The 14,907-nt window shown below is 40.1% G+C and overlaps 1 protein-coding gene across 4 annotated transcripts in view; it reads left to right on the plus strand.

The window, feature by feature from the left end:
* Positions 1–14,907, plus strand: part of Oprm1 (opioid receptor mu 1) — a 144,826-nt gene that overhangs the window by 83,227 nt on the left and 46,692 nt on the right. For 3 of the 4 annotated variants that reach the window (XM_021174260.2, XM_021174259.2, XM_021174264.2), the window contains one exon: positions 3,893–4,860. The exons of the other annotated variant lie outside the window; for it this stretch is intronic. In XM_021174260.2, coding sequence (XP_021029919.1) covers positions 3,893–3,931 — 39 coding nt within the window. In that variant the 3' untranslated portion in view covers positions 3,932–4,860. Of the gene's footprint in view, positions 1–3,892; positions 4,861–14,907 lie in introns of those variants that run through there. 4 annotated transcript variants of the gene reach the window in all.

A 14,907-nucleotide genomic window follows, 5' to 3' on the forward strand; every position in this document is an offset into this window, starting at 1 on the left:
TCTCTCTCTCCCTCCCTCTCTCTCCCTTCCTCTCTCTGTCCCTCCCCACTCTCTCCCTTCCTCTCTCTCTCCCTCCCCACTCTCTCCCTCCCTCTCTCTCTCTCCCCCCTCCCCCTCCTTCTCTCTCTCTGTCTCTCTCTCTCCATCCCTCCCTCTCTCTCTCTCCCACCATCCCTACTTCTCTCTCTCTGTCTTTCTCCCTCTCTCTCTGTCCCTCTTTCTCTCCCTCCCTCCTCCCCCCCCCCATCTGCTTCCTGCTTGAGGATCAGACCTAAGCTCTTACCTACTGCTCCACTGCCCATGTGCCTGTTAGCATGCTCCCTACCATGCTGGTGATAGACTCATCCTCTGAAACTATAAACAAGCCCATGATAAACACTTTCTTTCATAAGTTCCCTTGGTTGTGTTGTCTCTTCAGGTCAACAGAACAGTAACTAAGACAGAAGTCCCACATGGCCTAGCAAGTGCTGTCATAGTTAGTTGATCCATTTACATTCACAGTGCCCAGAACTGCAGGCTGTAGTCTGGAGCAGCCAATGCTATCACATCAACTGAATTCAGCTGGCAATCATCCACTATAAGCCTCCAATCCCATTAGCTTTCTGTCGCTGGCCACATGGAGTGATTATATTGAGATGTTTCATTTTTCATTAGTCTTGCTGTGTTTGGATCCATTCAGCAAGATTGTGGTTTCCTCTTCTCTTCCTAGAATTCTAGATTGGTTCCTTTTAACACAGAAGAGAGCCCAAAGATGCGCTATGACCTCCTTGCCCGTCTCCTACAGTCATCTCTTTGCAAAACGCCTTGAATATCTTATGCATTTACAAAACAAGCATGTCAATTATCAGTAGAAAAGGGGACAGTGGTGCTTAGCAAGGGATCCAATTAGCTTCACTTACTCCAGATCCTAGTGTACTCTTGAAAGTCCATCTCACTAAATACACAGCCCTAGTCCCACCAGAGAACCTAGTGCTTAGTGACCAAGCATATTGCAAAAGGATAAAATTTTATATTCATCCCCAACCCCTCTCACCTATCTCCACTGTACTCATGGAATGAGTCCTCTGATCTTCCAAGTTCAGGCAAGAAAGGCTATAAAAGAGCAATTACTCTAAGACAGACAAGCATCGTTTCCTAGCTCTTTTGGTGATCTCCACAAAAGAACTTGTTCCACAAAAGCAAGGCTTTCACCCATGAGAGCCATCTTTTCTTCAGAGCATGGGCCTCCTGGCGTGATGTCTGGACTGAGCTAGAGATTATCTAAGTAAACTCTTCTTTGGTCATCCCAGTCCTCGTGTGGATCACTGCCTTTCCTCGGGCGTTTTTGAAAGGAGTTGGTCTTTCCCATACTGACCTCTGTATTGGATTCCAGGGGTGTCACATGACTTAAAGAGTAGTGCCTTTCTCCTGGGCAGCTTATGGCCCTAAAGTAAGCATGTTGTCAGTGTAAGGTCTCTCAGCAAGAATGGTTATGTGAAGGCTTTGACTTGGCAGAGAGAAGGGCAATTTTATAAACTTAGTAGTTATACTCCTGGGGAGAAAAGGTCTTTCTGTTCAGCACAGAGTACGCTGAGAGCAATATTATTATTCACATCTTGAAAATCTTCTCCATGGAATCCTGGCCTCAGAGAAATCTTCTCATGTTGGTCACAGGTCCTGGCTAAAACAGAAATCCAGAATAGTCATCCATAGTCATCCTTGTAATGGAAGGTGAATCTGTCTTGGTAACAGTAGTCACTCTCCTTAAATATAGGGTCTCATGTGAGTGGTCTGTGTACCCCTGTTGGCACGTAAAAGCATAACCTTTGCCTGACCATCCTCAAAATGATGGAAAGCCAACCAACAGCTCGCAGCATGTAGCCTACTAATCAAAGCATTTCTATCCTGCCTTCCTTTCCCTACCACTACTAGTTTGTACCATGACACTCTCTCTCTGGGGACATGCTGCCCTGCAGATATGTTTCTAATAGTGATGTAGGTCTAGGTTCCCCTGACAGGATCCACAGTATGTCCTCCCAGGTGGCAACTATGGACACTTGTTAAATTTTACCTGTGTCTCATCAGCCTCCATACCTTCTCCCAACTTGCTTTTATCTAGAGGTAGGACAGACGACGTTACCCATTGCCTCCTCAGACACCACATTTCTACCAGCCACAGAAAATGTCCAGATGTGCCTGAGCGCAGGCTTGAACTTCTGCCTTTTCTCCATGGTAAAAGCTCCTTGTCCAGCTTGACATGCTGAATTCTATACCACCTAGGTGCTGAATCCCAACTTCTTAGAAAATAACAAAAAGTAACAAGGCTCCAAAGGAGATGCCTAAGCAAGCAGGTGGCATCCCTGCGCCAACTCTACAGATTGTAGGAGGAAAATAAAAAGATTCAGTTCATTGCCGTGTAGCAAACCACAGACCTTGCGCATGCTGGAGCTGCTTCCTCTAAGCCATGAATCCCACAGGGTAATGCAAAGACCAGATGGCATATACACACATTGTGGGTTCTGTCACAGTTCACAGATCCAAAGCCAAAGTCTCAGCACATGAGGGACCAATAACCAAGTCTCCTCCAAGAGCAAGCAGTGACATAGTGGTCAACTTTGTACTTGCCCTTGGCCTCTCCGCTGCCGGTGTGACAAATCACAGGAACTGTCAGCTCTAGGGAAGGCTGTATTCTGGCACAATCAGCATGATTGTTCAGCGACTTCTGGTCCATGATGGCCTGCTCCTCCTGATGATGACATCAATCTGATCTGGTCTTTGTTCAGCAAATACAACCTGGCATGACATTGAACGGTTGTAAAATACAGTGTGTGTGAGTGTGTGTGCACACATGCATGTGCATATTTATGTGTGAGAAATGAGATAAGGAGAGAGAGCCAGTGGGGTAACTTAGCGGGTAAACCTCTGCAGACAATAAATAAGAATCTTTTGTACCATTCAATTCTTGGACCTTTCCTGACATTTGAAACTTACTCAACTACATTAATTTTAGGGGGGTGGGGGAAATATTGGAACCCTTTATTCTTATCAGGCAAATGCCTTCATATCTCACTAGTTTCAATAACTAGAAGAGCAACAAGTGACCTCATTGTAAGACATGCCATTCTCTTAATCCTCTTAGCTTATTTTAGAACTGCCACACCACATTCCTGGGCAGAATTCATGTTACTGCTCAGTGGGCACGCTTCACAGTGGGAGGTTAACGGGATGCATTTACTCCATACCCACTACTTGGGAGGAAAACAGAAAGAAATTTTTAGAATTGGGTGCAAAAGAAATTGTTTTCGTTCTGTTTCTTTTTGATATTTTGGTTTAGTCACTATCGAGTTAGCTGGACAGGAAGGATGAAGCAAGAGAAAGAATTTTATTTAAAATATATTTTCTAAGGCCTATTGTGGTGGCATATTTCTGCAATCTTAGTGCTCAAAAAAGCTGAGGCAGGAGGATCTCAAATTTAAGCTCACCTTGGTCTACTGAGTAAAATTCTATCTAAAGAAAAAATAATTTTCATCTTTCTAGTGAATATTATATACAAAAACATATTTATGATGACCCACATTCTGAGTACCTAACAAAAGTCTTCTCTGACTAATTTTTTTTTGACATGACATGCGGTTGAGATTTGACAGTCTCCCATTTTTAGATCTGGAGGAATGGACAAGTCAGATGGCCCATGCAAAGGAGTGAACTTTGAATTTTTGTCAGCACTGATTACATGAATTTTGTCATCATCTATGGAGATGGGAGGAGAAAAGAAGGTCTCTGGTTTTCTAAAAATGGTTCCAGGAACTGCAAGCAGATGAAGATACACAGGACAATGTTCAGAAGACAGCCATCAATGTGTTCTCTGATGAGCCCTCAGTACTCACTCTCTTCACTCTTTCTCTTCTTTCAGCTAGAAAATCTGGAAGCAGAAACTGCTCCATTGCCCTAACTGGGTCCCATGCCATCCAGACCCTCGCTAAACTTAGAGGCTGTCATCTGCTTGGAATCGGGTTGCTGTCAGGGTTTGTGGAAGGCTCTGGTTTCCTGGGAAAGCGTCTGATCCTGCAACATTCAAAGTCATTCCTCTCTAGCTATTCATGCTACACATCAGAGACACTCAGACTGTGTCAAGCACTCAGAAGGAAGAGACTGCAGGCCACTACTGAATCCAGCTCATGTACAGAATCATCAGAAACATCCAGTGGACCACAATACTCTGTGGTATGTGAATTGTGATCAACATAGAAGGTGACCCTTCCCTATGTAGAATTTTTACTTTCAAGGAAATACTTATGATCTCATCAAGGAAAAAAAAATGTCACTTGTTAAATTCACTGTAGTGATGCATAAAGGAAAAGCTACCTCTGACCTCTAGCCCAGTCACCTTCTATGGAAAGTTCCATAGGGAATATGTGAGGGAATATGTTGCTTCCAAATTAAAACTTTCACCTTTATGTTATGGTCTAGTTAAGACATCAGGGGCACCTCCGTTTCTTGGTTTTGTATTGTTTGAAAGAAGACATCTTCCTCCCTAACTGCTTGTTGAAAATGAAAGGGATTTAAAACACAGTGTCAACTGCAGAATGATTGATTCTCACACTGAAAGGGTGGGAGAGGGGCTATCCTTCCTAATTCTTTCCATGTCCTCCAAGTGTTCACAAGGTCAAACTCAGAGTCACCCAGTAAGCTGATCATGCCACCATTCTGAGCAGGAATCCAAGAATTTTGCTCTCTTCATTTTCCAGTGATTTGTCCACACTGCATGCTCTCTTGTATATTATTTTCCCCGATGCCTTCTGAATCAGCACCATCAAAGATCAGATGTTTTTCTTGGGTGCCAGGAAAGTTTAAGAACTTTTAAAATATGAACCTGATAAACATAATTACAATACAGACTCAACCATATAAGAAAAAACATGTGATGGGTTTTTTAATCCTATAGTGTGACTTGAACATGAAATATTAACATTACCACAAACCTTTCTCCCTGAAGATTTGCATTTATGCAATGCCGTAATCCTTACCTTGGTCTTTTTAAATCTTGGCTACATATCAGGATTTCCTTGATATGATGTCAATCTTCAGTGTAGCTTCTCTAAAAAAAGTCTTCTCTGACTAATTTTTTTTTTTTTTTGACATGACACGCAGTTGAGATTTGGCAGTCTCCCATTTTTAGATCTGGAGGAATGGACAAGTCAGATGGCCCATGCAAAGGAGTGAATTTCGAACTTTTGTCAGCACTGATTACATGAATTTTGTCATCATCTATGGAGATGGGAGGAGAAAAGAAGGTCTCTGGTTCTCTAACAATGGTTCCAGGGACTGCAAGCAGCCAGCAGACACAATGATAAAATGTGTGTCCCTTCATCTCTCTAACAGACACCAATACACTCCAGATATCGAAAGGCAGTATTTCTAGAAGACAGCTGTCATAGGTCAGGATAGCTGAATTTACTGGCTCAGATCTGATTGGCTATAATTACATGGACCCAGCCAGGTATCCATTAGAGGAGGGAAAAAAAAGTTCTAAGATAAGTGTTTTAATGTTTCCTTTCAATGATGCCTCTAATAACCTCCATTTCTGAGGCATTACATCCCAGAATAAATGGGCAATATGTACCATTTTCTGATAGAAATAATTAAAACCGGAATCTTAAAAAGATTTAGAATTTTTAAATGGACAAAGCAAATGGGACTCACTAGGGAGAATGGGAAATATCCAAATGTAAGAATTGAGGAAGAATGTTCTTGCTTCCGGTATGGTATCTAACTCAAGTTCGCTCAAGAACACGGAATTGTTTCTGCTCTTAGGGCCTTTTTTTTTTTTTTTCTGCTTCTGTGGAATGTCCCACTACTCATATGAATTAATTGATGTGTGGCTGAAAACAATTTGGCCTTGATGTAGGAGTTGGACCAAGTTTGTTTTTTTGTTTTTTTTTTCTACAAACGTGATATATGTACTAGTCTCTTCCATATAGTCTCTTAGACTCTACAAATAGAGTGCGTAGTTCTTGTTCTTGAATCGGTCCATTTAAAAAATACATTCTAAAGCCAGTAAGGCATTGCAAGTATTTTTTTCATGGAAAGCCACTTTCAAATGTCTGTGTGCTAAAACTAACTCTCAACTCAGTGGCTTGTAGAGAGGCGAGAGCCCTCAGCCCGAATGAGTAATTTTCCATTGTGACCCAACGTTAAAGAAAATGAAGATGTTGTTCTTCCTTTTGACTATACCTGTGCCTTCTTCCTCATTACTATCTGTAATTTGGCTGCCCAAGAATTAAGAGTTATAGTTGTGAAGGGGGGATTTGAAGTTCGGCCATAATTACGGAAGCTCTGTGTTGCTGGGTTCGAGTCTCAGTGGCCTGTCCTCCATACTCGGCTTCCTGTGTGCTGCCTCCATTATGTTGCTGCCATGTTCTCTCCTGACCAATCTCTAGAAAGGAGAGAGGGAGGGAGATGGGACTCAGCCAGGAAAGAGCAATTCTACAACGAAGAGAAAGACGGCCCAGAAGAAATTGCGTTATGCTTTTGTTTTAAACACTTTGCTTCAATATTCTGGATCTGCCTTCATTTCATGACACTGAGGACAAGTTTAGAAGAGACACCAAAGAGCTTTAAACTGAAGGTCAAGTAGATGAGTATCTGAACATTTGTTTTTTTGTGTGTGCTGGTAAGTTTTTGCGTCGCTGCTTTGTGCTCCCGGAAGATAGCTCATGCCCAGGAGCTCTCTTTGGATCCTCAAATGAAAGACACACATTAGCTTATTTTTAAATGCCTTGGATAACTCAAAGGCTGGACACTCCTAAAACTTCCCTGCTAAACCAGGCCCAACTGGAGCCATTTTCCCGAACTCTCACATGGCTAGTTGGCTCTATCTCCTGCCACTCCTGTGTCCCATCCTTCCCTGAGTCACGGGGATTCACTCCTGTTCCTCTCTGCATCCTAGCCTGAGCAACTCTAAGGGTCCCACCCCGTACCATTGGCCATCGGCATCTTCCTTATTGATCGATGAAAAACCAGTTGGGGACCCTTGTCCCCGATTAGCCCTTTAGCCTTTGGACATGTAGATTCTCAATTGGATAAAACATTAGAACCAATCTCCAACAGTTTTGGGTTTTTTGTTTGTTTATTTTTGTATTGATTTCACTTATGGCTCTGAACAACCTATATAAGATTTCTTAGCTCCTGTCTTCTTGAAAGGGTAGATAATTATAGCAACCCTCGTGGGTCATGATCAGGATCAAATGATACAAAGACTTTTTTTAAATTCCTTTAGACTGTCATGTACTGGATGTTTTCTATTATATATGAATTATCAATGTTGAAAAATAAAACAATGACTATAGGTAGCTTGGGGACTTCAGTGTATATATATCCACCACTGGGATAACACTCTTTCCCCTCTTTTGAGATGACTCAGAGAACAAGTGTACAGAATATCCCTAAGGTCTCTGTCTACTAAGACTTAAGGCAGGAACTCATGAAAGACCCAAGTTTGTGACATCTATGCTGGAGATTATTCATGGTCACTAGAAATAGTTTCACCCTACACTTTTTGCTCCCCATTGCCTTAAAAAGTTCCAGGAATTATGGGATGGGCCCTGCCCAAGGAGTAAGTGAGCCCAGGTGTCAACATCTTCTTGCACATTGTATGGAAGGCCATGGCATTTCCTAGTGTAAGCAGGTGAGTAGGCCTGGTTAACATGGCCAGTATGGGTGGACTTTAGGGTTACACGTTACAACTATGCAGATCCTGAAGCTTAGAACTGGGACTATAAAGTGGGCAGGGCTCTTGGGTCATGGGTTGGACACGGATGGAAAAGGCAATATTCTTCCCGCCATCCTCGGTGTGAAATTTTCTCTGTGTGAAATTTAAGTTCAGCCATAAGTGCAGATTTTAATGAAGGTCACAGTATAAAGTTATTGGAAGTACAAAGTTATTTGAAAAAGTCTGTTATTAAGCCTATATTATATGTGCAATGAGCAGAACCCTGAAAACTGGCTCTTTCTCAGAGTATGTGCCCAGGGTATAGGAGCAGCATACACTTAACTACTTTCATGGATGACTGTACTTACCTCCAATGTTTCCCATCTTATAGATTATTTATTGGATATTATCTGACAGGTTACAGCTTCAGATAATCCCCACCCTCTTTCTTTTCCTTTCTTATTTTTCCTTCTACCCAAGACAGGCTCCTATTTCATAGCCCAGGCTATCCTCCAACTCACTATGCAACCCCAACTGGTCTTGAACTTAGGATCTCCCCGTTTCAACCCAAGTGTGTATTTACAGGTGTGTGCCATCACACTTACCAAGAGGAAGAAAAAAAAAATTTGTTAGTATAATACAAACACAATGCCATGCCTTCATTCATCAAAACCACTCAATGTTAACCAGAAAAATCCTGTAGGTTTCAACACAAACACAGACATATTTACAACTTCCAAAGAATGCTTTATCATTTCTGGTTTTAAAAGAGTAGTAACGGGAATTCCTTCTCACGAAGTTGTCTGTTTCTTTCAGTGACTTGCCACCCTCCAGTGTTGTATTCTGAATCAAATAGAATTTGGTTCTCACAACATAATTATGCTTGTGAAATCTAAGATTTGCTTAAAATCCTTCCAACAACAGCAAGTTCTCAAGAATATATGCAACTTCTAAGTAGGAAATGTGTATCTCTTTTGTGATCTCAGAGAGTGAGCACAGATGCCCTTTTAGAGAGAGGGGGTACACTTTTCTCAACACTGTCACATGTAACCATAATAGGAATATTTAGCAGCCAAAAATAACTTTCAGGAAAGAGTGTTTAAATGCTGTCTGTGAGTTCCTTCTTCCCACCTTGCAATTTGATTTTTTAAAAAGAACTGAGTCTCAAAACAGGCTCTGACATTCCATTTCCTTGCAGGCCTCTTGAAAGTCACTTACTTGGAAAAGCAGCAGTAAACTGGATAATCTAAGCAGGTTAGAACCATTTTAATTAACACATACCAGAGAGAGGTTACAATTGCTTGCCTTTGGGAATGTGATTTCTCCAAGAGGTCAAAGTAGAGGACTCTGGAATTTTTTCCATTCTGAGGACAGCAGAAGCACCCTAATACTCACAATGCTTGAATCCAATGTCTGATGCTTTCCAGGTCTGGCTACCCCTGGGAGATGGGCATGGGGTTTGCTGAGATACTTTGTAAATCTTGGAAAGTGGCAACATCGATGTTTGGTGAGACAGCCAAACAACCATGTCTCAAACTCAGTATCTAGTCCTTCCAGGCTGCAAGAAAGCTCTGTAAAGGAGGCCAGTCTTCAATACATGATCCAAAGATCTCCAGGCAGTGGTGAGCCAGTGGATCCTACTAGATCTTGAGACACACTAGAACTCTATGCTCCTCAAACAAGACTATGCCCTTTGCATTGGTTTTCTTTCTATAGCACAGTGCTGGGGTGTAGTAGTTAATTCTGTTCTTTCTGTTAGACTTATACATGTGGCTTTGCCTTTGCTATGGATCAGACTTCCTTCATGTTTTAAAATGAGCGGATCTTATCTGAGGACTCAACCTGACAGTTGAATGTGTACAAAATGGCTAAATGTTTGTGAATCCTTGAACCTCATTTGCCTACTTTCTTCAAAGTGTGGTTTATTGTTCTTCATTTACTTGCTTTCTGATTGGAGGGATATATTGCTTTTCGTATTGCTCATCTCTTGTTGTTTTCCGGGCCTTTCATTTCTGCCTGAAATGTGTGTCTTTATGCAGATACATTCTCCTTAGAACAGTAGGCACCAGACCCTCCTCTGCCTTCTGTCCTAGATGGGTTAACGTGCATGTTAGCACTTCCTACTGAGACAGGCCTGAGCTCTTGGCTGGCTACTCCCCTTCTCTATGTCACCTAATGGCTGGCTGTTCTCCATCCATTTGATTATTGAACCATTTAGCTTTTAATGTCCAATATCCATCCTACTTACCAAGAAACCAAATTAGCTGCTTCTTGCTCTCCTGAATCTCTGCAAGTGGCAAACCTGATTGCCCATGTCTGTTCCTTCCGCTGCAGGGTTCCATACAAAAAAGACGGGAACATAACAAGGCCTCTTATTCATAACAAGGCCTCTTGTTACTCTGTTTAGCTATGACACAATTTGTTCCCTTCTGCCCCCAGGCTCGCCCCTACTCTTGCTCAGTGGGGAACTGTTACTGATCAGGGCTGTATTAACTCACAACTCATTTGCTTTATGGAAATTCTGGGCCTTTATTTCTCAAGGGAATAGAGAAACTCAATAGGCCTCCTACCCAGCTGGTTCTTTCCATGCAAGCTACTGAATTTATATAAATTAGGTCCAAGTAACTGGTTATTTTGGGGGAATTTATAATCTCAGCACTGCAGATAGTAAACAGAAAAGGGTTCTCAGAATCTTCTCTGTGTCTATGACTCATTCATTCAACTTAAGCATGACTTGGAGCAAAAAAGAAAATTCTAGGTTAACCAGAACGATCAGTGACTTTAGATTTTGTTTGTTGGGTTCTGTTCGTGGTTTTTGTATTTCGGAGAGGTTTTATTTGTTTTGTTGTTGTTGTTGTTTTGGTTTGGTTTGGTTTGGTTTGGTTTGTTCTGTTCTGTTTTTTGAGATAGGGTCTCATTCTGTATCCCAGATTGTTTTAACATTCACTGTATATCCTAGACTGACCTTAAACTCTTGGTGATCCTTCTGCCTCGGACTCCTGAATGCTAGGATTGCAAGCATGAGCCATCCTCCTACGTTGTTTCTGATTGTTTTGTTGTTGTTGTTGTTTTTGATAAACTCTTTCAATTTATTGAAGGAACCAAATGGAAATGACATTAATCCAGATGACATATGCCTAGTCACATTTATAATGAATGCCGTACTTCTAATCAAATATTTTAAATAATCTATAAACCAAATTTATACAAAATAAATTCTAGTGGTGGACAGTCCATGCACTATAATGTTCAATACAACTGGTTTCAGTAAAATCTAGGCAGTGAGACCACACATTGTTCCAGCATGGCATGGTGTATTGGTGTGCATATAAAAATTTGAGTATCTTTTAAAGCTCTGATTCTCTCATGACAAGACTGAAGCTTCCAGTGAACAATTGAGAGATCAATTAGGTTACAATTTTCTTATTGATTCTGAAGAGAGAGGAAACATCCTGCTGGCTATTTTCTAACTGGCCTGGTTTCTTGGAGACAGCTGGAAGCCAGCAACCACAGACACCATGGAGAAAAGAGCCTGTCTACAGAACTGAGGGGGAAGGAGGAATCTAGAAAGTAGGAATTGTCAGGGAATGGCTGGGCTATTTCTGACATAAATTTTAAATGAGAAGTGATCTTTCTGGCTCAAATTTGCATGAGATTCTGACATCTCTATAGGAAAAATTGGAAAGTAATATTAGATTGGCTTTATGAACAAAAGTCAGTTTGACTCTGACACATTAAAAAGTGTAGGAGCTGAGACCTAGGTCTGTCTTTTATAATCTTTCAAACATAACAACTTCATGTCAACATCATAGAACGTTGGAGATTTTCACAGAGAAATACAATTTGAATTTTAGTGTACAATTTGAGAAGATCAATCACAAAAAATTAAAATGTCAATGAGTCTCTTAGCTGCATGTTTTATTTCTCAAAAATAACCATATTCAGTCGGAACAATCATTCTATATACAGCATCAAAACTTGATGACTGATAACACAAACATTTTATGTCTTCCCCCAGGACCTGAGAGGGTCGTAGCCTCTCAGAAACACAATCCCTGTGTGTGTGGAGGGAGGGGGGGTCATTATTTTATTTTTTTGGTTATTTTTTTAATGACTGGTTTAGTAGAGTCATCTGTTATCAAGCAGGGTCTTTCTTCATATTTTCAGGATACTTTAAATTGCCAAGACTCTCCAACACTTGCACACACATGCACAGGCACACACACAGATATCATCACTTCCTCCTCCCCTCCTCCTCCTCATCCTCATCATCATCATCATCAGTCGTCATCATCATCGCCATCATCATCACCATCATCACCACCGCCACCACATGAACCTTTGGGAATTACTTGGCAATAGTGGTCAGAATACAAAGCACCCAATATAGTATATCAGGAATTCATTGCTGTAGTTGAAGCTGCAGAACCAAGAGGTTGCCTGCAAATGCAGTTTTGTTTTGTTTTGTTTTTATGTTTACTCTGGAAAGACACTTAAAATAAATCGTAGAATATGCTTGCAACTGACCTTTCTTATTTCAGTCGCTCTGTTACCTCTGTGTGAGCTATTAGTTGCATTCAACACTCTAGAGTCTGATCTCACAAAATCCAATGTTCCTGTTTAGAATTTAATATTCCTGCCATAAAAATGTCAGCCTTGAACATAGTTTTGTGAATATTGTGATATCAATTCTCATTAATTTAATGAAATAGTTTCACTAGCTTAACTCGGAACTGAGTTAGAAATATTAATATATATATATCCCTATTATGTGGCAATTTATAGACATAATAATGATATCAATGCTATTATATGGAATTCTATATGCCTTTATATAGGAACATGTCTAGCAATACAAAAGGACTATATAAACAGGTATGTAGTGTTTTTTTTTTAATTTAATTGGAACCAAGGATGAAATGACAATTTCCACTTGGCAATACATTCCCTGGGCTTTCCCCCTAATTAATAGTTATACTTTAAAATATGAAGTGGTCTTGCTTTCATCTCATTATGTTACATGGAATATAAGTAAATAAGTTTGCAAATAGAGCTTTCTAAAAATACGTTTAACAACATCTATCAAATGTAATAAATAAACAAGTTTTTTTTTCTTTAAGGAAAAGTGTGAGTTTAAACATCAAGTGTGTTACATGTCACTAAATTATTTATAACACTAATAATGCATTCTTGATATCCAAAGACAATTACCGCTAGAAATAAGATGCACGTCATACATCTGAAATTCTGGTAACCAATGGCAGTGTTTAAAAATAGTCTATACTGTTTCAGCAGAGAAAAAAATCTAAATATAATAATAAATCTGATTAGAATCTCATGTAGTTAAGTACACATATTTTAAGTAGATCATTGCCTGGGAGCTGCATATCTCTCCAGCTACGAAAGTGGAGGAGAAAGGTCCTTCCTTGGACCATAGTGTTGAGTCTACTCTAAAAAGAGCATCGAGCCTTCCACCTGTTCAACTCTTCCTTTCATTCCGGGATATGAGAAAGACTGGAACTGAACACTTTCCTGAAAATCAGGGGTTGATGCAAATCTAGGACCAGCATTTGAGGTCAGCTTCTGCGACAGGAGAACATCTTAATTTACAGGAAGTGCCAGAAGGTCCCACACAGAAAGAGCAGTCTGACGTAGGTCACACTTTGCAGATTTTGTATCCGTGTAAATGAAACCGCAATAGTATCTTCCAAAACTGTGTGTGAGATCCATAGGCGGAGCATGAGCACTGCACACTGCCTAACTGGATTGTTTTTTAACAACCTCTGCACCACACACACACACACACACACACACACACACACAAACTTTCCCTTTCAAAAGTATTTCCCTGGGAACCTGGGTTTTCCTCTGTCCTCCTGCCAGAGACATGAGTACGTGGTTTGTTGTGATGGTTCACAAAGGAATGCTCAAGGGCACACAGCATTTTCTCCTGAGAGACCTTCTTTAGTGTGTTGGTTATTTGTTTACATGAATACGTTGGCCCTACAATAATGTAATTATTACATAAATAAACACCCTTGCTTGCAGAGAAGACTAAGCTATCATTTTATACTTTATGCACATTTCCAGGTAGGATAAAATGGTCAAATGTAAGCTTTTCCAAAAATTATCTGATGTATAACAATGGCTCCTATACAGATCAGTGTTGGGCATTAGGAGCATTGCTGAATTCTCTTTTGCAGCATTTCTACTTGACTGCTTATAATATTGTACTTAAATATATGTATATATATATATATATATATATATATATATATATATATATACACACACACACATATATATGTAAACTTTTGCACTGTGTGACTGTTGATGTGCCAGAATCCACAAACATTTTGGGCTGTATTGTGATTTCTTGCATGTAGTGTGTGATTATATATGACTAATAAAGAAAACCTACTCGTAAAACAAATATAACTCATGTCCTCTTTATTCTCGCATGATAACTGTTCAGTTTGGAGTGAATAGTCTCATGAGGGCCTAAGTTCAAGCTCTAGCACCCATGTTATAAATAGATAGATAGATAGATAGATAGATAGATAGATAGATAGATAGATAGATAGATAGATAGATAAATGCCAGCTATGGTGGTATGCACTTGCCATTCCAGAGTTAGGAGGCTGAAAACAGGCAGATCTCTACAGATCACTAGCCAGCCATCCTACCCTAATCCATGAGCTCCAGGGCCTACTATCACAAAACTCTGTTTCAAGAACTAAGACAGCACCTGAGGAATTATAACTAAATTGGTTTCTGGTCTCCACATGCATGCATATTTACACACACACACATATAAACACACACACACATACACTCACACACATAACATTCACACATATTCACACAAACTCACACATATACACACACACTAACACATACACACACTCACAAACATATATACTCACACATACACACACTCACACATACATATATACGCACATATGCACATATACACACTCACACATACACACACAAACATATACATCCACACACACATAAACACACACAATCATACACATAGACATTCACACACACACACAAACTCACACATAAATATTAAATATCTTCAGATAAATGTTGTAATGTAGGCTTAAGTTAAAGGATTATAGTAACAGTATGTTAATTAATAATTTAGTAATTTTTACAAACAACACTAACTTTAGTACTCAGTAAGTAATTCAAAGGGAATTTTAAAA

Source organism: Mus caroli, chromosome 10, assembly GCF_900094665.2.
Source record: "Mus caroli chromosome 10, CAROLI_EIJ_v1.1, whole genome shotgun sequence".
Lineage (NCBI taxonomy): Eukaryota > Metazoa > Chordata > Mammalia > Rodentia > Muridae > Mus > Mus caroli.